This window comes from Heterodontus francisci, unplaced genomic scaffold (assembly GCF_036365525.1).
Source record: "Heterodontus francisci isolate sHetFra1 unplaced genomic scaffold, sHetFra1.hap1 HAP1_SCAFFOLD_555, whole genome shotgun sequence".
NCBI classification, from domain to species: domain Eukaryota; kingdom Metazoa; phylum Chordata; class Chondrichthyes; order Heterodontiformes; family Heterodontidae; genus Heterodontus; species Heterodontus francisci.
The window spans coordinates 348,496-372,052 of record NW_027141008.1 but is presented as its reverse complement, the minus strand read 5'-3'; the positions used below and the strand labels follow the sequence as shown (position 1 = coordinate 372,052).

The following is a 23,557-nucleotide window of genomic DNA, read 5'->3' as shown; positions in this document are numbered from 1 at the left end:
GGAATCAACCAATCAAAAGCGTAGAATTAGACATTTAAGACTGAGTCACTGCTTAATTGGGAGCCAATGTAGGACAGCAAGCTCAGGGCAATGGGTGAACAAAGAACAAAGAAAATTACAGCACAGGAACAGGCCCTTCGGCCCTCCAAGCCTACGCCGATCCAGATCCTCTATCTAAACCTGTCGCCTATTTTCTAAGGGTCTGTATCTCTTTACTTCCTGCCAATTCATGTATCTGTCTAGAGCACTTGGTGCAGATTAGGTTATTGGCAGCAGAGTTTCAGATGACCTCAAATTCACAGAGAGTAGAATGTGGAAGACCAGCCAGGAGAGTATTGGAATAGTCGAGTCTAGAGGTGACAAAGGCATGGATGAGGGTTTCAGCAGCAGATAAGCTCAGACAGGGACAGAGTTGGATGATGTTACAGAGCTGCAAATAGGCAGTCTTTGTGATGGTGTAGAAAGCTCAGGATCAAAAACAGCAGCACGGTTGAGAATAGACTGGTTCATTCTCAGATAGTGGCCAGCGAGAAGGATGGAGTCAGTGCCGAAGAAATGGAGAGAAATTGGCTTAGTGGCAGGAGGCAGAGGGTGATGGTCAAGGGTTGTTTTTGTGATTGGAAGCCTGTGGTGTACCGCAGAGATCGGTGCTGGGACAGTTGCTGTTTGTAGTGTACATTAATGATTTAGACGTGAATATAGGAGGTATGATCAGTAAGTTCACAGATGACATGAAAATTGGTGGTGTTGTAAATAGTGAGGAGGAAAGCCTTAGATTACAGGATGATATAGATGGGCTGGTAAGATGGGCGGAGCAGTGGCAAATGGAATTTAATCCTGAAAAGTGTGAGGTGATGCATTTTGGGAGGACTAACAAGGCAAGGGAATATACAATGGATGGTAGGACCCTAGGAAGTACAAAATGTCAGAGGGATCTTGGTGTACTTGTCCATAGATCACTGAAGGCAGCAGGTAGATAAGGTGGTTAGGAAGGCATATGGGATACTTGCCTTTATTAGCCGAGGCATAGAACATTCTTATGGAGGGAGGTTATGATGGAGCTGTATAAAACACTCGTTAGGCCACAGCTGGAGTACTGTGTACAGTTCTGGGCACCACACTATAGGAAGGATGTGATTGCACTGGAGAGGGTGCAGAGGAGATTCACCAGGATGTTGCCTGGGCTGGAGCATTTCAGCTATGAAGAGAGACTGGATAGGCTAGGGTTGTTTTCCTTAGAGCACGGAAGGCTGAGGGGAGACCTGATTGAGGTATACAAAATTATGAGGGGCATTGATAAGTTAGATAGGAAAAGACTTATTCCCTTAGCGGAGGGATCAATAGCCAGGGGGTATAGATTTAAGGTAAGGGGAAGGTGATTTGGAGGGGATTTGAGGAAAAAAGATTTCACCCAAAGGGTGGTTGGAATCTGGAACACACTGCCTGAAGAGGTGGTAGAGGCAGGAACCCTCACAACATTTAAGAAGTATTTAGATGAGCACTTGAAACGCCATAGCATACAAGGCTACGGGCCAAGTGCTATAAAATGGGATTAGAATAGTTAGGTACTTGATGGCCGACACAGACACGATGGGCTGAAGGGCCTGTTTCTGTACGGTAAAACTTTATGACTCTATGACAGGAGGAGGAGGAGCGAGAGGAGGAGGAGGAGCAGCGACAGTAACAGCAGCGGCAGTAACAGCAGCGGCAGTAAAAGCTGCGGCAGTAACAGCAGCGGCAGTAACAGCAGCGGCAGTAACAGCAGCGGCAGTAACAGCAGCGACAGTAACAGTAACAGCAGCGACAGTAACAGCAGCGACAGTAACAGCAGCGGCAGTAACAGCAGCGACAGTAACAGTAACAGTAACAGCAGCGACAGTAACAGCAGCGACAGTAACAGCAGCGGCAGTAACAGCAGCGGCAGTAACAGCAGCGACAGTGACAGTAACAGCAGCGACAGTAACATTAACAGCAGCGACAGTAACAGTAACAGCAGCGACAGTAACAGCAGCGACAGTAACAGTAACAGCAGCCACAGTAACAGCAGCCACAGTAACAGCAGCCACAGTAACAGCAGCCACAGTAACAGCAGCGACAGTAACAGCAGCGACAGTAACAGCAGCGGCAGTAACAGCAGCGGCAGTAACAGGATCGACAGTGACAGTAACAGCAGCGACAGTAACAGTAACAGCAGCGACAGTAACAGTAACAGCAGCGGCAGTAACAGCAGCGACAGTAACAGTAACAGCAGCGACAGTAACAGCAGCGGCAGTAACAGTAACAGCAGCGACAGTAACAGCAGCGACAGTAACAGCAGCGGCAGTAACAGCAGCGGCAGTAACAGCAGCGGCAGTAACAGCAGCGACAGTAACAGCAGCGACAGTAACAGTAACTGCAGCGACAGTAACAGCAGCGGCAGTAACAGCAGCGACAGTAACAGTAACAGCAGCGACAGTAACAGCAGCGGCAGTAACAGCAGCGGCAGTAACAGCAGCGACAGTAACAGTAACAGCAGCGACAGTAACAGCAGCAGCAGTAACAGCAGCGACAGTAACAGTAACAGCAGCGACAGTAACAGCAGCGGCAGTAACAGTAACAGCAGCGACAGTAACAGCAGCCACAGTAACAGCAGCAACACTAACAGCAGCGGGAGTAACAGCAGCGACAGTAACAGTAACAGCAGTAACAGTAACAGCAGCGACAGTAACAGCAGCGACAGTAACAGTAACAGCAGCGACAGAAACAGTAACAGCAGCGACAGTAACAGCAGCGGCAGTAACAGTAACAGCAGCGACAGTAACAGCAGCCACAGTAACAGCAGCAACACTAACAGCAGCAACACTAACAGCAGCGACAGTAACAGCAGCGACAGTAACAGCAGCGACAGTAACAGTAACAGCAGTAACAGTAACAGCAGCGACAGTAACAGCAGCGGCAGTAACAGTAGCGACAGTAACAGCAACAGCAGCGACAGTAACAGCAGCGACAGTAACAGTAACAGCAGCGACAGTAACAGTAACAGCAGCGACAGTAACAGCAGCGGCAGTAACAGCAGCGACAGTAACAGCAGCGACAGTAACAGTAACAGTAGCGACAGTAACAGTAACAGCAGCGACAGTAACAGTAACAGCAGCGACAGTAACAGCAGCGACAGTAACAGTAACAGCAGCGACAGTAACAGCAGCGACAGTAACAGCAGCGACAGTAACAGTAACAGCAGCGACAGTAACAGCAGCGACAGTAATAGCAGCGACAGTAACAGCAGCGACAGTAACAGCAGCGGCAGTAACAGTAGCGACAGTAACAGTAACAGCAGCGACAGTAACAGCAGCGACAGTAACAGTAACAGCAGCGACAGTAACAGCAGCGGCAGTAACAGTAGCGACAGTAACAGTAACAGCAGCGACAGTAACAGCAGCGACAGTAACAGTAACAGCAGCGACAGTAACAGCAGCGACAGTAACAGTAACAGCAGCGACAGTAACAGCAGCGACAGTAACAGTAACAGCAGCGACAGTAACAGTAACAGCAGCGACAGTAACAGCAGCGACAGTAACAGCAGCGACAGTAACAGCAGCGACAGTAACAGTAACAGCAGCGACAGTAACAGCAGCGACAGTAACAGCAGCGACAGTAGCAGTAACAGCAGCGACAGTAACAGAAGCGACAGTAACAGTAACAGCAGCGACAGTAACAGCAGCGGCAGTAACAGCAGCGGCAGTAACAGCAGCGGCAGTAACAGTAACAGCAGCGGCAGTAACAGCAGCGACAGTAACAGCAGCGACAGTAACAGCAGCGACAGTAACAGTAACAGCAGCGACAGTAACAGCAGCGACAGTAACAGCAGCGACAGTAACAGTAACAGCAGCGGCAGTAACAGCAGCGACAGTAACAGCAGCGACAGTAACAGTAACAGCAGCGACAGTGACAGTAACAGTAACAGCAGCGACAGTAACAGCAGCGACAGTAACAGCAGCGACAGTAACAGCAGCGACAGTAACAGCAGTGACAGTAACAGCAGCGACAGTAACAGCAGCGACAGTAACAGCAGCGACAGTAACAGTAACAGCAGCGACAGTAACAGCAGCGACAGTAACAGCAGCGACAGTAACAGTAACAGCAGCCACTGTAACAGCAGCCACAGTAACAGCAGCCACAGTAACAGCAGCGGCAGTAACAGCAGCAACAGTAACAGTAACAGCAGTGACAGTAACAACAGCGACAGTAACAGCAGCGACAGTAACAGCAGCGACAGTAACAGCAGCGACAGTAACAGTAACAGCAGTGACAGTAACAGTAACAGCAGCGACAGTAACAGCAGCAACAGTAACAGTAACAGCAGCGACAGTAACAGTAACAGCAGTAACAGTAACAGCAGCGACAGTAACAGCAGCGACAGTAACAGCAGCGACAGTAACAGCAGCGACAGTAACAGCAGCGACAGTAACAGTAACAGCAGTAACAGTAACAGCAGCGACAGTAACAGTAGCGACAGTAACAGAAGCGACAGTAACAGCAGCGACAGTAACAGCAGCGACAGTAACAGCAGCGACAGTAACAGCAGCGACAGTAACAGTAGCGACAGTAACAGTAGCGACAGTAACAGTAACAGCAGCGACAGTAACAGTAACAGCAGCGACAGTAACAGCAGCCACAGTGACAGCAGCCGCAGTAACAGCAGCCGCAGTAACAGCAGCCGCAGTAACAGCAGCCGCAGTAACAGCAGCCGCAGTAACAGTAACAGCAGCGACAGTAACAGCAGCGACAGTAACAGCAGTAACAGTAACAGCAGCGACAGTAACAGCACCGACAGTAACAGTAACATCAGCGACAGTAACAGCAGTGACAGTAACAGTAACAGCAGCGGCAGTAACAGCAGCCACAGTAACAGCAGCGACCGTAACAGTAACAGCAGCGACAGTAACAGCAGCGACAGTAACAGTAACAGCAGCGACAGTAACAGCAGCGGCAGTAACAGCAGCGACAGTAACACCAGCGACAGTAACAGTAACAGCAGCGGCAGTAACAGCAGCCACAGTAACAGCAGCGACAGTAACAGTAACAGCAGCGGCAGTAACAGCAGCCACAGTAACAGCAGCGGCAGTAACAACAGCGGCAGTAACAGCATGGGCAGTAACAGCAGCGACAGTAACAGCAGCGACAGTAACAGTAACAGCAGCGACAGTAACAGCAGCGACAGTAACAGTAACAGCAGCGACAGTAACAGCAGCGACAGTAACAGCAGCGACAGTAACAGTAACAGCAGCGACAGTAACAGCAGCGACAGTAACAGCAGCGACAGTAACAGTAACAGCAGCGACAGTAACAGTAACAGCAGCGACAGTAACAGCAGCGACAGTAACAGCAGCGACAGTAACAGCAGCGACAGTAACAGTAACAGCAGCGACAGTAACAGCAGCGACAGTAACAGCAGCGGCAGTAACAGCAGTGACAGTAACAGCAGCGACAGTAACAGTAACAGCAGCGACAGTAACAGCAGCAACAGTAACAGTAACAGCAGCGACAGTAACAGTAACAGCAGCGACAGTAACAGCAGCCACAGTAACAGTAACAGCAGCCACAGTAACGGCAGCGACAGTAACAGCAGCAACAGTAACAGTAACAGCAGCGACAGTAACAGCAGCGACAGTAACAGCAGCGACAGTAAGAGTAACAGCAGCGACAGTAACAGCAGCCACAGTAACAGCAGCCACAGTAACAGCAGCCACAGTAACAGCAGCGACAGTAACAGCAGCGACAGTAACAGCAGCGACAGTAACAGCAGCGACAGTAACAGCAGCGGCAGTAACAGCAGCGGCAGTAACAGCAGCGGCAGTAACAGCAGCGGCAGTAACAGCAGCGACAGTAACAGTAACAGCAGCGACAGTAACAGCAGCGACAGTAACAGTAACAGCAGCGACAGTAACAGCAGCGACAGTAACAGCAGCGACAGTAACAGCAGCGACAGTAACAGCAGCGACAGTAACAGCAACGACAGTAACAGCAGCGGCAGTAACAGCAGCGACAGTAACAGTAACAGCAGCGACAGTAACAGCAGCGACAGTAACAGCAGCCACTGTAACAGCAGCCACAGTAACAGCAGCCACAGTAACAGTAGCCACAGTAACAGTAACAGCAGCGACACTAACAGCAGCGGCAGTAACAGCAGCGGCAGTAACAGCAGCGGCAGTAACAGTAACAGCAGCGACAGTAACAACAGCGGCAGTAACAGCAGCGGCAGTAACAGCAGTAACAGTAACAGCAGCGACAGTAACAGCAGCCACAGTAACAGTTACAGCAGCCACAGTAACAGTAACAGCAGCGACAGTAACAGCAGCGACAGTAACAGCAGCGACAGTAACAGTAACAGCAGCGACAGTAACAGCAGCGACAGTAACAGTAACAGCAGCGACAGTAACAGCAGCGACAGTAACAGCAGCGACAGTAACAGTAACAGCAGCGACAGTAACAGTAACAGCAGCGACAGTAACAGCAGCGACAGTAACAGCAGCGACAGTAACAGTAACAGCAGCGACAGTAACAGTAACAGCAGCGACAGTAACAGCAGCAACAGTAACAGTAACAGCAGCGACAGTAACAGTAACAGCAGCGACAGTAACAGCAGCCACAGTAACAGTAACAGCAGCCACAGTAACGGCAGCGACAGTAACAGCAGCAACAGTAACAGTAACAGCAGCGACAGTAACAGCAGCGACAGTAACAGCAGCGACAGTAACAGCAGCGACAGTAACAGCAGCGACAGTAACAGCAGCGACAGTAACAGTAACAGCAGCGACAGTAACAGTAACAGCAGTAACAGTAACAGCAGCGACAGTAACAGCAGCGACAGTAACAGCAGCGACAGTAACAGCAGCGACAGTAACAGCAGCGACAGTAACAGCAGCGACAGTAACAGTAACATCAGCGACAGTAACAGTAACAGTAACAGCAGCAACAGTAACAGCAGCGACAGTAACAGCAGCGACAGTAACAGCAGCGACAGTAACAGCAGCGACAGTAACAGCAGCGACAGTAACAGCAGCGACAGTAACAGCAGCGACAGTAACAGCAGCGACAGTAACAGCAACAGCAGCGACAGTAACAGTAACAGCAGCGACAGTAACAGTAGCGACAGTAACAGAAGCAACAGTAACAGCAGCGACAGTAACAGCAGCGACAGTAACAGCAGCGACAGTAACAGCAGCGACAGTAACAGTAGCGACAGTAACAGTAGCGACAGTAACAGTAACAGCAGCGACAGTAACAGTAACAGCAGCGACAGTAACAGCAGCCACAGTGACAGCAGCCGCAGTAACAGCAGCCGCAGTAACAGCAGCCGCAGTAACAGCAGCGGCAGTAACAGCAGCGGCAGTAACAGTAACAGCAGCGACAGTAACAGCAGCGACAGTAACAGCAGTAACAGTAACAGCAGCGACAGTAACAGCACCGACAGTAACAGCACCGACAGTAACAGTAACATCAGCGACAGTAACAGCAGTGACAGTAACAGTAACAGCAGCGGCAGTAACAGCAGCCACAGTAACAGCAGCGACCGTAACAGTAACAGCAGCGACAGTAACAGCAGCGACAGTAACAGTAACAGCAGCGACAGTAACAGCAGCGACAGTAACACCAGCGACAGTAACAGTAACAGCAGCGGCAGTAACAGCAGCCACAGTAACAGCAGCGACAGTAACAGTAACAGCAGCGGCAGTAACAGCAGCCACAGTAACAGCAGCGGCAGTAACAACAGCGGCAGTAACAGCATGGGCAGTAACAGCAGCGACAGTAACAGCAGCGACAGTAACAGTAACAGCAGCGACAGTAACAGCAGCGACAGTAACAGTAACAGCAGCGACAGTAACAGCAGCGACAGTAACAGCAGCGACAGTAACAGTAACAGCAGCGACAGTAACAGCAGCGACAGTAACAGCAGCGACAGTAACAGTAACAGCAGCGACAGTAACAGTAACAGCAGCGACAGTAACAGCAGCGACAGTAACAGCAGCGACAGTAACAGCAGCGACAGTAACAGTAACAGCAGCGACAGTAACAGTAACAGCAGCGACAGTAACAGCAGCGGCAGTAACAGCAGTGACAGTAACAGCAGCGACAGTAACAGTAACAGCAGCGACAGTAACAGCAGCAACAGTAACAGTAACAGCAGCGACAGTAACAGTAACAGCAGCGACAGTAACAGCAGCCACAGTAACAGTAACAGCAGCCACAGTAACGGCAGCGACAGTAACAGCAGCAACAGTAACAGTAACAGCAGCGACAGTAACAGCAGCGACAGTAACAGCAGCGACAGTAAGAGTAACAGCAGCGACAGTAACAGCAGCCACAGTAACAGCAGCCACAGTAACAGCAGCCACAGTAACAGCAGCGACAGTAACAGCAGCGACAGTAACAGCAGCGACAGTAACAGCAGCGACAGTAACAGCAGCGGCAGTAACAGCAGCGGCAGTAACAGCAGCGGCAGTAACAGCAGCGACAGTAACAGCAGCGGCAGTAACAGCAGCGACAGTAACAGTAACAGCAGCGACAGTAACAGCAGCGACAGTAACAGTAACAGCAGCGACAGTAACAGCAGCGACAGTAACAGCAGCGACAGTAACAGCAGCGACAGTAACAGCAACGACAGTAACAGCAGCGGCAGTAACAGCAGCGGCAGTAACAGCAGCAACAGTAACAGTAACAGCAGCGACAGTAACAGCAGCGACAGTAACAGCAGCCACTGTAACAGCAGCCACAGTAACAGCAGCCACAGTAACAGTAGCCACAGTAACAGTAACAGCAGCGACACTAACAGCAGCGGCAGTAACAGCAGCGGCAGTAACAGTAACAGCAGCGACAGTAACAACAGCGGCAGTAACAGCAGCGGCAGTAACAGCAGTAACAGTAACAGCAGCGACAGTAACAGCAGCCACAGTAACAGTTACAGCAGCCACAGTAACAGTAACAGCAGCGACAGTAACAGCAGCGACAGTAACAGCAGCGACAGTAACAGTAACAGCAGCGACAGTAACAGCAGCGACAGTAACAGTAACAGCAGCGACAGTAACAGCAGCGACAGTAACAGCAGCGACAGTAACAGTAACAGCAGCGACAGTAACAGTAACAGCAGCGACAGTAACAGTAACAGCAGCGACAGTAACAGCAGCGACAGTAACAGTAACAGCAGCGACAGTAACAGTAACAGCAGCGACAGTAACAGTAACAGCAGCGACAGTAACAGCAGCAACAGTAACAGTAACAGCAGCGACAGTAACAGTAACAGCAGCGACAGTAACAGCAGCCACAGTAACAGTAACAGCAGCCACAGTAACGGCAGCGACAGTAACAGCAGCAACAGTAACAGTAACAGCAGCGACAGTAACAGTAACAGCAGCGACAGTAACAGCAGCGACAGTAACAGCAGCGACAGTAACAGCAGCGACAGTAACAGCAGCGACAGTAACAGTAACAGCAGCGACAGTAACAGTAACAGCAGTAACAGTAACAGCAGCGACAGTAACAGCAGCGACAGTAACAGCAGCGACAGTAACAGCAGCGACAGTAACAGCAGCGACAGTAACAGTAACATCAGCGACAGTAACAGTAACAGTAACAGCAGCAACAGTAACAGTAACAGCAGCGACAGTAACAGCAGCGACAGTAACAGCAGCGACAGTAACAGCAGCGACAGTAACAGCAGCGACAGTAACAGCAGCGACAGTAACAGTAACAGCAGCGACAGTAACAGCAGCGACAGTAACAGCAACAGCAGCGACAGTAACAGTAACAGCAGCGACAGTAACAGTAACAGCAGCGACAGTAACAGCAGCGACAGTAACAGTAACAGCAGCGACAGTAACAGCAGCCACAGTAACAGTAACAGCAGCCACAGTAACAGTAACAGCAGCGACAGTAACAGCAGCGACAGTAACAGTAACAGCAGCGACAGTAACAGCAGCGACAGTAACAGCAGTGACAGTAACAGTAACAGCAGCGACAATAACAGCAGCCACAGTAACAGTAACAGCAGCGACAGTAACGGCAGCGACAGTAACAGCAGCGACAGTAACAGCAGTGACAGTAACAGCAACGACAGTAACAGCAGCGGCAGTAACAGCAGCGACAGTAACAGCAGCGACAGTAACAGTAACAGCAGCGACAGTAACAGCAGCGACAGTAACAGCAGCGACAGTAACAGCAGCCACTGTAACAGCAGCCACAGTAACAGCAGCCACAGTAACAGTAGCCACAGTAACAGTAACAGCAGCGACACTAACAGCAGCGGCAGTAACAGCAGCGGCAGTAACAGCAGCGGCAGTAACAGTAACAGCAGCGACAGTAACAACAGCGGCAGTAACAGCAGCGGCAGTAACAGCAGTAACAGTAACAGCAGCGACAGTAACAGCAGCCACAGTAACAGTTACAGCAGCCACAGTAACAGTAACAGCAGCGACAGTAACAGCAGCGACAGTAACAGCAGCGACAGTAACAGTAACAGCAGCGACAGTAACAGTAACAGCAGCGACAGTAACAGCAGCGACAGTAACAGTAACAGCAGCGACAGTAACAGCAGCGACAGTAACAGTAACAGCAGCGACAGTAACAGCAGCGACAGTAACAGCAGCGACAGTAACAGTAACAGCAGCGACAGTAACAGTAACAGCAGCGACAGTAACAGCAGCGACAGTAACAGCAGCGACAGTAACAGTAACAGCAGCGACAGTAACAGTAACAGCAGCGACAGTAACAGCAGCGGCAGTAACAGCAGTGACAGTAACAGCAGCGACAGTAACAGTAACAGCAGCGACAGTAACAGCAGCAACAGTAACAGTAACAGCAGCGACAGTAACAGTAACAGCAGCGACAGTAACAGCAGCCACAGTAACAGTAACAGCAGCCACAGTAACGGCAGCGACAGTAACAGCAGCAACAGTAACAGTAACAGCAGCGACAGTAACAGCAGCGACAGTAACAGCAGCGACAGCAACAGCAGCGACAGTAACAGTAACAGCAGCGACAGTAACAGTAACAGCAGTAACAGTAACAGCAGCGACAGTAACAGCAGCGACAGTAACAGCAGCGACAGTAACAGCAGCGACAGTAACATCAGCGACAGTAACAGTAACAGTAACAGCAGCAACAGTAACAGTAACAGCAGCGACAGTAACAGCAGCGACAGTAACAGCAGCGACAGTAACAGTAACAGCAGCGACAGTAACAGTAACAGCAGCGACAGTAACAGTAACAGCAGCGACAGTAACAGCAGCGACAGTAACAGCAGCGACAGTAACAGCAACAGCAGCGACAGTAACAGTAACAGCAGCGACAGTAACAGTAACAGCAGCGACAGTAACAGTAACAGCAGCGACAGTAACAGCAGCCACAGTAACAGTAACAGCAGCCACAGTAACAGTAACAGCAGCGACAGTAACAGCAGCGACAGTAACAGTAACAGCAGCGACAGTAACAGCAGCGACAGTAACAGTAACAGCAGCGACAGTAACAGCAGCCACAGTAACAGTAACAGCAGCCACAGTAACAGTAACAGCAGCGACAGTAACAGTAACAGCAGCGACAGTAACAGTAACATCAGCGACAATAACAGTAACAGTAACAGCAGCGACAGTAACAGTAACAGCAGCGACAGTAACAGCAGCGACAGTAACAGTAACAGTAACAGCAGCAACAGTAACAGTAACAGCAGCGACAGTAACAGCAGCGACAGTAACAGCAGCGACAGTAACAGTAACAGCAGCGACAGTAACAGCAGCGACAGTAACAGCAACAGCAGCGACAGTAACAGTAACAGCAGCGACAGTAACAGTAACAGCAGCGACAGTAACAGTAACAGCAGCGACAGTAACAGCAGCGACAGTAACAGCAGCGACAGTAACAGTAACAGCAGCGACAGTAACAGCAGCCACAGTAACAGTAACAGCAGCCACAGTAACAGTAACAGCAGCGACAGTAACAGCAGCGACAGTAACAGTAACAGCAGCGACAGTAACAGCAGCGGCAGTAACAGCAGCGACAGTAACAGCAGCGACAGTAACAGTAACAGCAGTGACAGTAACAGCAGCGACAGTAACAGCAGCGACAGTAACAGCAGCGACAGTAACAGTAACAGCAGCGACAGTAACAGCAGCGACAGTAACAGCAGCGACAGTAACAGCAGCGACAGTAACAGCAGCGACAGTAACAGCAGCGACAGTAACAGTAACAGCAGCCACAGTAACAGTAACAGCAGCGACAGTAACAGCAGCGACAGTAACAGCAGCGACAGTAAGAGTAACAGCAGCGACAGTAACAGCAGCGACAGTAACAGCAGCCACAGTAACAGCAGCCACAGTAACAGCAGCGACAGTAACAGCAGCGACAGTAACAGCAGCGACAGTAACAGCAGCGACAGTAACAGCAGCGGCAGTAACAGCAGCGGCAGTAACAGCAGCGACAGTAACAGTAACAGCAGCGACAGTAACAGTAACAGCAGCGACAGTAACAGCAGCGACAGTAACAGTAACAGCAGCGACAGTAACAGCAGCGACAGTAACAGTAACAGCAGCGACAGTAACAGCAGCGACAGTAACGGCAGCGACAGTAACAGCAGCGACAGTAACAGCAGCGACAGTAACAGCAGCGACAGTAACAGCAACGACAGTAACAGCAGCGGCAGTAACAGCAGCGACAGTAACAGCAGCGACAGTAACAGTAACAGCAGCGACAGTAACAGCAGCGACAGTAACAGCAGCGACAGTAACAGCAGCCACTGTAACAGCAGCCACAGTAACAGCAGCCACAGTAACAGTAGCCACAGTAACAGTAACAGCAGCGACACTAACAGCAGCGGCAGTAACAGCAGCGGCAGTAACAGCAGCGGCAGTAACAGTAACAGCAGCGACAGTAACAACAGCGGCAGTAACAGCAGCGGCAGTAACAGCAGCGACAGTAACAGCAGCCACAGTAACAGTTACAGCAGCCACAGTAACAGTAACAGCAGCGACAGTAACAGCAGCGACAGTAACAGCAGCGACAGTAACAGTAACAGCAGCGACAGTAACAGTAACAGCAGCGACCGTAACAGCAGCCACAGTAACAGTAACAGCAGCGACAGTAACAGCAGCGACAGTAACAGCAGCGACAGTAACAGTAACAGCAGCGGCAGTAACAGTAACAGCAGCGGCAGTAACAGCAGCGACAGTAACAGTAACAGCAGCGACAGTAACAGTAACAGCAGCGACAGTAACAGCAACGACAGTAACAGTAACAGCAGCGGCAGTAACAGCAGCGACAGTAACAGCAGCGACAGTAACAGTAACAGCAGCGACAGTAACAGCAGCGACAGTAACAGCAGCGACAGTAACAGCAGCCACAGTAACAGCAGCCACAGTAACAGTAGCCACAGTAACAGTAACAGCAGCGACACTAACAGCAGCGGCAGTAACAGCAGCGGCAGTAACAGCAGCGGCAGTAACAGTAACAGCAGCGACAGTAACAACAGCGGCAGTAACAGCAGCGGCAGTAACAGCAGTAACAGTAACAGCAGCGACAGTAACAGCAGCCACAGTAACAGTTACAGCAGCCACAGTAACAGTAACAGCAGCGACAGTAACAGCAGCGACAGTAACAGCAGCGACAGTAACAGTAACAGCAGCGACAGTAACAGTAACAGCAGCGACCGTAACAGCAGCCACAGTAACAGTAACAGCAGCGACAGTAACAGCAGCGACAGTAACAGCAGCGACAGTAACAGTAACAGCAGCGGCAGTAACAGCAGCGACAGTAACAGTAACAGCAGCGACAGTAACAGTAACAGCAGCGACAGTAACAGCAGCGACAGTAACAGTAACAGCAGCGGCAGTAACAGCAGCGACCGTAACAGTAACAGCAGCGACAGTAACAGCAGCGACAGTAACAGCAGCGGCAGTAACAGCAGCGACAGTAACAGCAGCGACAGTGACAGTAACAGCAGCCACAGTGACAGTAACAGCAGCGACAGTAACAGCAGCGACAGTAGCAGTAACAGCAGCGACAGTAACAGCAGCGACAGTAACAGCAGCGACAGTAACAGCAGCGACAGTAACAGTAACAGCAGCGACAGTAACAGTAACAGCAGCGACAGTAACAGCAGCGACAGTAACAGTAACAGCAGCGACAGTAACAGCAGCGACAGTAACAGCAGCGACAGTAACAGTAACAGCAGCGACAGTAACAGCAGCCACAGTAACAGTAACAGCAGCCACAGTAACAGTAACAGCAGCCACAGTAACAGCAGCGACAGTAACAGCAGCGACAGTAACAGCAGCGGCAGTAACAGCAGCGGCAGTAACAGCAGCGGCAGTAACAGCAGCGACAGTAACAGCAGCGACAGTAACAGCAGCGACAGTAACAGCAGCGACAGTAACAGTAACAGCAGCGACAGTAACAGCAGCCACAGTAACAGTAACAGCAGCCACAGTAACAGCAGCGACAGTAACAGTAACAGCAGCGACAGTAACAGTAACAGCAGCGACAGTAACAGCAGCGACAGTAACAGCAGCGACAGTAACAGCAGCGACAGTAACAGTAACAGCAGCCACAGTAACAGCAGCCACAGTAACAGCAGCGACAGTAACAGCAGCGACAGTAACAGCAGCGACAGTAACAGCAGCGACAGTAACAGCAGCGACAGCGACAGTAACAGCAGCGACAGTAACAGTAACAGCAGCGACAGTAACAGCAGCCACAGTAACAGTAACAGCAGCCACAGTAACAGCAGCGGCAGTAACAGCAGCGGCAGTAACAGCAGCGGCAGTAACAGCAGCGGCAGTAACAGCAGCGGCAGTAACAGCAGCGACAGTAACAGTAACAGCAGCGACAGTAACAGCAGCGACAGTAACAGCAGCAACAGTAACAGTAACAGCAGCGACAGTAACAGCAGCGACACTAACTGTAACGGCAGTGGCAGTAACAGTAACAGCAGCCACAGTAACAGCAGCGACACTAACTGTAACGGCAGTGGCAGTGACAGTAACAGCAGCGACAGTAACAGCAGCGACAGTAACAGCAGCGACACTAACTGTAACGGCAGTGGCAGTAACAGTAACAGCAGCGACAGTAACAGCAGCGACAGTAACAGCAGCGACACTAACTGTAACGGCAGTGGCAGTAACAGTAACAGCAGCGACAGTAACAGCAGCGACAGTAACAGCAGCGACACTAACTGTAACGGCAGTGGCAGTAACAGTAACAGCAGCGACAGTAACAGCAGCGACAGTAACAGCAGCGACAGTAACTGTAACGGCAGTGGCAGTAACAGTAACAGCAGCGACAGTAACAGAAGCGACACTAACTGTAACAGCAGTGGCAGTAACAGTAACAGCAGCGACAGTAACAGCAGCGACACTAACTGTAACGGCAGTGGCAGTAACAGTAATAGCAGCGACAGTAACAGCAGCGACACTAACTGTAACAGCAGCGACAGTAACAGCAGCGACAGTAACAGCAGCGACAGTAACAGCAGCGACAGTAACAGCAGCGACACCAACTGTAACAGCAGTGGCAGTAACAGTTTTATCAGTAACACCAGCAACAATATATAGTCATAATCATTGAATTATACAGCACAGAAACATGCCCTTCGGCCCATCGTGTCTGTGCCGAACACTAACAGCAGGATGCCAGGGGCGTGCTTGAGTTTGAAAAAAATTTGGGGAGGGCATATGCAAATCAAACCATGACATCACAGTAAAGCCGTAATGTTTCCCAATCAGTCATGGCCAACTCTCACCTCATACCTTCATAGTTTCCTTTATTGAGATTCAGGACCCTTATCTCATAATCAACTATGTCATGCTCCATCTTGATGAAGAATTCTATCATATTATGATCGCTCATCCCCAAGGGGTCTCGCACAACTAGATTGTCAATTATTCCTCTCTCATTACACAATACCCAGTCTAGGATGGCCTGTTCTCTAGTTGGTTACTCAACCTATTGGTCCAGAAAACCATTCGGTATATACTCCAAGAATTCCTCCTTTATGGTATTGTGACTAATTTGATTTACCCAATCTATATGCAGATTAAATTCACCCATAATTACAGATGTTCCTTTATCGCATGCATCTCTAATTTCCTGTTTGATGCCATTCCCAACATCACCACTACAGCTACTTAGCTGAAGACATAAGATATCCAGTAAATGTTTTTAAACAGAGTCCTTCCAGTGACCCTTTTAGAAAGCAAATCCATGAAATCCCTTCAGTCTCCAATGAATTCATCTCCACAATTTCTCCTCACCTCAGTCCTGAAAGGTTTACCCCGTATCCTTAGACTATGACCCCTGGTTCTGGACTCCCCCACCATCAGGAACATCCTTCCTGCATCTACCATGTCAAGTCCTGTTAGAATTTTATATGTTTCTATGAGATTCCCCCCTCACTTTTCTGAACTCCAGCAAATATAATCCTAACCGACTCAATCTCTCCTCATATGTCAGTCCCGCCATCCCAGGAATCAGTCTGGTAAACCTTCGCTGCACTCCCTCTATAGCAAGAACATCCTTCCTCAGATAAAGAGACCAAAACTGCACACAATATTCCAGGTGTGGTCTCACCAAGGCCCTGTATAATTGCAGCAAGACATCCCTGCTCCTGTACTCGAATCCACTCTCTATGAAGGCCAACATACCATTTGCCTTTTTTACCACCTGTTGCACCTGCATGCTTACCTTCAGTGACTGGTGTACGAGAACACCCAGGTCTCGTTGCATATTCCACTCTCTCAGTTTATAGCCGTTCAGATAATAATCTGCCTTCCTGTTTTTGCTACCAAAGTGGATAACCTCACATTTATCCACATTATACTGCATCTGCCATGCATTTGCCCACTCACTCAACTTGTCCAAATCACCCTGAAGCCTCTCTGCATCCTCCTCACAACTCACCCTCCCACCCAGTTTTGTGTCATTTGCAAATTTGGAGATATTACATTTAGTTCCCTTATCTAAATCATTAATGTATATTGTGAATAGCTGGGGTCCTAGCACCGATCCCTGCGGTACCTGACTAGTCACTGCCTGCCATTCAGAAAAAGACCCATTTATCCCTACTCTTTGTTTCCTGTCCGCCAACCAATTTTCTATCCATTGCAATACACTACCCCCAATTCCATGCGCTTTAATTTTACATGCAATCTCTTATGTGGGACTTTGTCGAAAGCCTTCTGAAAATCCAAATAAACCACATCCACTGGCTCCCCCTCATCAACTCTACTTGTTACATCCTCAAAGAATTCTAGTAGATTTGTCAAGCATAATTTCCCTGTTGTAAATCCATGCTGACTCTGTCCGATTCTACCACTGTTCTCCAAGTGCTCTGCTATAAAATCTTTGACAATGGACTCTAGAATTTTCCCCACTACCAACGTCAGGCTGACTGGTTTATAATTCCCTGCTTTCTCTCTATCTTCATTTTTAAATAGTGGGGTTACATTAGCTACCCTCCAATCTGTAGGAACTGTTCCAGAGTCTATAGAATCTTAGAAGATGACCACCAATGCATCCACTATTTCGAGAGCCACTTCCTTAAGTACTCTTGGATGTAGACCATCAGGCCCTGGGGATTTATCGACTTTCAATCCCATCAATTTCCCCAACACCATTTCTCTACTAATACTGATTTCCTTCAGTTCCTCTCTCTCACTAAGCCTTGTGTTCCCCAACATTTCTGGTATGATATTTGTGTCCTCCTTTGTGGAAGACAGAACCAAACTATGCATTTAGTTGGTCAGCCATTCCGTTATTCCCCATAATAAATTCCCCTGTTTCTGACTGTAAGGGACCCACATTTGTCTTCACCAATCTTTTTCTCTTCACATACCTATAGAAACTTTTACAGTCAGTTTTTATCTTCCCCACAAGCTTGCTCTCGTACTCTATTTTCCCCTTCTTAATCAATCCCTTGGTCCTCCTTTGCTGAATTCTAAACTGCTCCCAATCCTCAGGTCTGTTGTTTTTTCTGACGAATTTATATGCCTCTTCCTTGGATCTAATGCTATCTCTAATTTCCCTTGTCGGCCATGGTTTGGCTACCTTTCCCATTTTACTTTTGCACCAAACAGGGATAAACAATTGTTGCAGTTCATCCATGCGCTCTTTAAATGTTTGCCATTGCCTATCCACCGTCATCCCTTTCAGTAACATGTCCCAATCCGTCATGGCCAACTCGCACCTCATACCTTCATAGTTTCCTTTACTAAGATTCAGGACCCTAGTCTCAGAATCAACTACATCACTCTCCATCTTGATGAAGAATTCTATCATACTATAGTCGCTCATCCCCAATGGGTCTCGCACAACTAGATTGTCAATTATTCCTCTCGCATTACACAATACCCAGTCTAGGATGTCCTGTTCTCTCGTTGGTTCCTCAATGTATTGGTCCAGAAAACCATCCCGTATATACTCCATGAATTCCTCCTCTATGGTATTGTGACTAATTTGATTTGCCCAATCTATATGCAGATTAAATTCACCCATAATTACAGATGTTCCTTTATCGCATGCATCTCTAATTTCCTGTTTAATGCCATTCCCAACATCACCACTACAGTTTGGGGGTCTATCTACAACCCCCACTAACGTTTTTTGCCTCTTAGTGTTTTTCAGCTCTACCCATACAGATTCCACATCGTCAGAGCTAATATCCTTCCTCACTATTGCGTTAATTTTCTCTTTAACCAGCAATGCAACTCCACCGCCTTTTGCTTTTTTTCTGTCCTTCCTAAATACTGAATATCCCTGGATGTTCATTCCCCATCCCTGGTCACCTTGCAGCCATGTCTCCGTAATCCCAACTATATCATACCTGTTTACATCTATTTGCGTGATTAATTCATCCACTTTATTGCGAATTCTCCGCGCATTAAGGCACAAAGCCTTAAGGCTTGTCTTTTTAACATTACTTATTCTCTTCCCAATATTTTTCACTGTGGCCCTGTTTGATTCAACAGAAGGGAATTAAGTAGCTTGTAGTAGCAAGGTTGATAATTGAATAGATAGAGGATTGGCAGGGCTGCTCTGACCTCTGGGGTACACATTCGGTGCTATGTGGGAACTCCAGGCTCCAGTGGCACTGGCTGCAGAAGCTTGAGCTCTGGGTTTCAGAACTCGAGTGCAGCTGGAGTCACTATGGCGCATCAGTGAGGCAGAGAACTACGTGGATAACACGTTTCAGGAGGTCGTCACCCCGGAGTTTAAGGAGCACAGGCAGAGAGGGACTGGGTGGTTGCCAGACAGACATGAAGGACAAGGCAGGTAGTGCCTGGTTTTTCTACCAAAGTGGATCACTTCATACCTCATCACATTCTATTCCATCTGCCATGTTCTTGCCCATTCACTTAGCCTCTCCAAATCCTTCTCACAACTTACATTCCCTCCTAGTTTTGCGTCATCAGCAAATTTGGAAATATAATGAATGGTCCCCATTTCCAAATCATTTATAATAAAAACAAGAAATGCTGGAAATACTCAGCAGGTCTGACAGCATCTGCGGAGAGAGAAGCAGAGTTAATAAGATTATTTGCCAGTTCTGATGAAGGGTCACTGACCTGAAACATTAACTCTGCTTCTCTCTCCACAGATGCTGTCAGACCTGCTGAGTATTTCCAGCATTTCTTGCTTTTATTTCAGATTTCCAGCGTCTGCAATATTTTGCTTTTATCCAAATCATTTATCTAGATTGTGAACAGCTGTGGCCCAAGCACCAATCCTAGTACCCACTAGTAACAGCCTGCCATCCTGAGAATGACCCATTTATTCCTACTCTCTGCTTTCTGTCTGTTAACCAATTCTCAATCCATTGCAGTATATTACCCCCAATCCCATGTGCTCTAATTTTGTTTACTAAGATCCTGTTTGTCACCTTATCAAAAGCCTTCTGAAAATCCAAATACACCACATCCACTGCTTCTCCTTCATCTCTTCTTCTTCTTAGGCAGTCCCTCGGGAACGAGGATGACTTTCTTCCACTCCAGGGTTGTGGGTCCTTAGGTGACTGAATAGTCTAATTCTGGATCCACACACTCTGCCACAGGTAGGGTAGGTGGTGTTTGGTGAGGTGGGTGGGTGGAATGCTCGAATTTCCAAACGTTCCTTCCACTGTTTGCACTTGGTCGCTGCCTGGGCATGTCGGCTTTGTTCAAACTGGATGGCACCGTCACGAATGCTTGTTCTCCATTTTGGGCAGTCTCGGGCAAGAGATTCCCACGCATCAGTGGAGATGTCACAGTTTTTCAGGGAGGCTTTAAGGACATCCTTGTAACGTTTCCTCTGCCCTCCTGGTAACCTCTTGCCGTGACAGAGCTGAGTAGAAAGCTTGTCTTGGGAGTCTTGTGTCAGGCAAGTGGATAATGTGGCCCATCCAATGTAACTGACTAGCCATGGCCAGCGTCTCGATACCGGGGATGTTGGTCTGAGAGAGGACACTGATATTGGAGTGCCTGTCCTGCCACTGAATTTGCAGGATCTTGTGGAGGCACCACTGGTGATATCTCTCCAGGGCTTTGAGATGTCTGCTGTACAGTGTCCATGTTTCCGAAGTATACAGGAGGACAGGTAACACTGCAGCCCTGTAGACCATGGGCTTGGTGCCAGGTTTGAGGTCTTGGTCATCAAACACTCTTTTCCTGGCACACTGGAGTCAATGCTGAGTTTCATCGTCGATGTCTGCCCTTGCTGAGAGGACGTTACCAATGTATGGGAGTGATCCACATTGTCCAGTGGTTCTCCGTGGATCTTGATAGTCAGGGGCAGCGTTACACTGCGGGAGCAGGCTGGTAGGGGACCTTTCTCTTCCGGACGTTTAGCTCCTTTTTCTATGCAACAAGTAACATCCTCAAAAAACTCCAACAGGTTTGTCGCACATGATTTCATTTTCACAAATCTATGGTGATTCTGCCCAATCATATCATTAATTTACAAGTGTTCAGTTATCTCATCCTTTATCATAAATGCTAACATTTTCCCTACTACTGACGTCCAACTAACAGGTCTGTAGTTCTCAGTTTTCTCTCTTGCTCCCTTATTAAATAGTGGGGTTACATTTGCTACTTTCCAGTCTGCAGGAGCCCTTCCAGAATTTATAGAATTTTGAAAGATAATCACAAAATGCATCTACTTTCTCTGTAGCCACCTCCTTCAATACTCTGGGATGTAAGCTCATCTGGTCCAATTAATCAATCCAATTAATTTTTCGAGTACTATCTCTTTATTAATATTGATTACTTTCAGTTCCTCATTATTACAAGTCCTTCAGTTCCCTCGTATTACTGAGAGATTTTCTGTGTCTTTCCTGCTAAGACAGATACAAAGTAATTGTAATTGTTGAGTCTCTCCGCCATTTCCTCATTCTCCGCCACAAACTCTCCTGATCCGCCTGTAATGGACCCACATTCGTCCTTGCTAATTGTTTCCTTTTCACATATCTAAAGAAGATTTTACAGTCAGTCTTTATATTTCTCGCCAGCTTCGTTTCATTATCTCTTTTCCCTTTCTTTATCAGTTTCTTGATCATCCTTTATGGACTCTAAATTGCTCCCAAATCATACAAACATATGAATTAATGAGCAGAAGTTGGCCATTCGGCCCCTCTATCCTGCTCCGTCATTCAATAAGATCATGGATGATCAGTTTGTGTTTTGAATTCCACACTCCCATCTACCCCCGATAATCTTTGATTTCTTTGCCTAACAAGAATCTTTCTACCTCCACCTTAAAAATATTCAATAATCCGCCTCCACCACCTTCTGAGGCAGAGAATTCCAAAGTCGCACAACCCTCTGAGAGAAAAAATTTCTCCTCATCTCTGTCCAAAAAGGGTGACCCCTAATTTTAAAACAGTGTCCCCTAGTTCTGGACTCACCCACAAGAGGAAACATCCTCTCCACATCCGCCTTGTCAAGACCATTCAGGATCTTATAAACTTCAATCAAGTCTCCCCTCACTCTTCTAAACTCCAGTGAAAACAAGCCCAGTCTGTCCAACCTTTTCTCATAAGACAACCCACTCATTCCAGGTATCAATCTAGTAAATCTCCTCTGAACCACCTCCAACGCATTTACATCCTTAAATAAGGAGACCAAAACTGCACACAGTATTTGAGATGTGGTCTCACCAATACCCTGTATAACTGAAGAATAACATCCTTACTTTTATTTTCAATTCCTCTCGTAATAAAGGATAGTATTCCATTAGCCTTCTTTATTACTTGCTGTACCTGTATACTAACTTTTTTTGATTCATGCACTAGAACACCTAGATCCCACTGCACCTTGGAATTCTGCAGTCGTTCTCCGTTTAAGTAATACTCTGCTTTTTCATTCTTCCTGCCAAAGTGAACAACTTCACATTTTACCACATTATACTCCATCTGCCAAATTTTTGCCCACTCACTCAACCTATGTATATCGGTCTGCAACCTCCTTATTGCCTCTTCACAACATACTTTCCTATCTATCTTTGTGTCATCTGCAAATTGAGCTACCAAGCCATCGCTCCCCTCATCTAAGTCATTACTATTAATTGTAAAAGTTGAGGCCCCAGCACAGACCCCTGTGGGACTCCACTCATCACATCCTACCAATCAGAAAAGGTCCCATTTATGCATACTCTCTGTTTTCTGCCAGCCAGCCAATCTTCTGTCCATAATAATATGTTACCCCCTACACCATGAGCTTCTACTTTGTGCAATAACCTTTTATGTGGCACCTTGGCAAATGCCTTCTGGAAATCCAAGTACAGTATGTCAACGGGCTCCCCTTTATCCACAGCGCATGTTACTGCTTCAAAGAACTCCAATAAATTGGTTAAACATGATTTCCCTTTCACAAAACCATGCTGACTATTCCCGATTACATTGTGTTTTTCTAAGTGTCCAGCTATAGCCTCCTTAATGATCGATTCTGACACCTTCCCCATGACAGACGTCAAGCTAAGTGGCCTATCATAGAATCATAGAAAGTTTAAAGCACAGAAAGAGGCCACTTGGCCCATCGTGTCTGTGCGAGCTGCAAAACGATCCACCTATTCTAATCCCACCGTCCAGCATTTGGTTCGTAGCCCTGCAGATTACGGCACTGGAGGTGCATATCCAGACTCCTTTTGAATGAGTTGAGGGTTTCTGCCTCAACTACCCTTTCAGGCAGTGAGTTCCAGACCCCCACCACCCTCTGGATTAAAATGTTTTCCTCATCTCCCCTCTAATTTTTCTACCAATCACTTTAAATCTATGCGCCCTCGTCACTGACCTGTCTGCTAAGGTGAATAGACACTTCACCTCCACTCTATCCAAGTCCCTCACAGTTTTGTACATTTCAATCAGATCTCCCCTCAGCCTTCTCTGTTCCAAGGAGAACAACCTCAGCATATCCAATCTTTCCTCATAGCTGCATTTTTCCAGTCCTGACAACATAGTGACCTATTTTCTGCCTCCCACCCTTCTTGAAAAGAAGGGTTATATTTACTACTTTCCAGTCTGATAGAACCTTTCCAGAATCTAGCGAATTTTGAAAAATTAACACCAACA

General features: G+C 48.0%; 3 protein-coding genes across 3 annotated transcripts; all 3 read left to right on the top strand.

The window, feature by feature from the left end:
• Positions 1-1,635: 1,635 nt before the first annotated feature.
• Positions 1,636-5,642, top strand: LOC137361816 (dentin sialophosphoprotein-like; the record flags this gene model as incomplete). Its single annotated transcript, XM_068026429.1, has 3 exons — positions 1,636-1,836; positions 2,544-4,620; positions 5,131-5,642. Coding segments are annotated over exons 1-3 (2,790 nt in total), but the record flags the coding sequence as incomplete, so codon positions are not given.
• Positions 5,643-7,643: 2,001 nt separating this feature from the next.
• On the top strand, positions 7,644-10,883 carry LOC137361813 (dentin sialophosphoprotein-like; the record flags this gene model as incomplete). Its single annotated transcript, XM_068026425.1, has 3 exons — positions 7,644-8,599; positions 8,972-10,104; positions 10,429-10,883. Coding segments are annotated over 3 exons (2,544 nt in total), but the record flags the coding sequence as incomplete, so codon positions are not given.
• Positions 10,884-11,825: 942 nt separating this feature from the next.
• On the top strand, positions 11,826-15,575 carry LOC137361815 (dentin sialophosphoprotein-like; the record flags this gene model as incomplete). Its single annotated transcript, XM_068026428.1, has 2 exons — positions 11,826-12,544; positions 12,998-15,575. Coding segments are annotated over 2 exons (3,297 nt in total), but the record flags the coding sequence as incomplete, so codon positions are not given.
• Between the last annotated feature and the right edge of the window lie 7,982 nt (positions 15,576-23,557).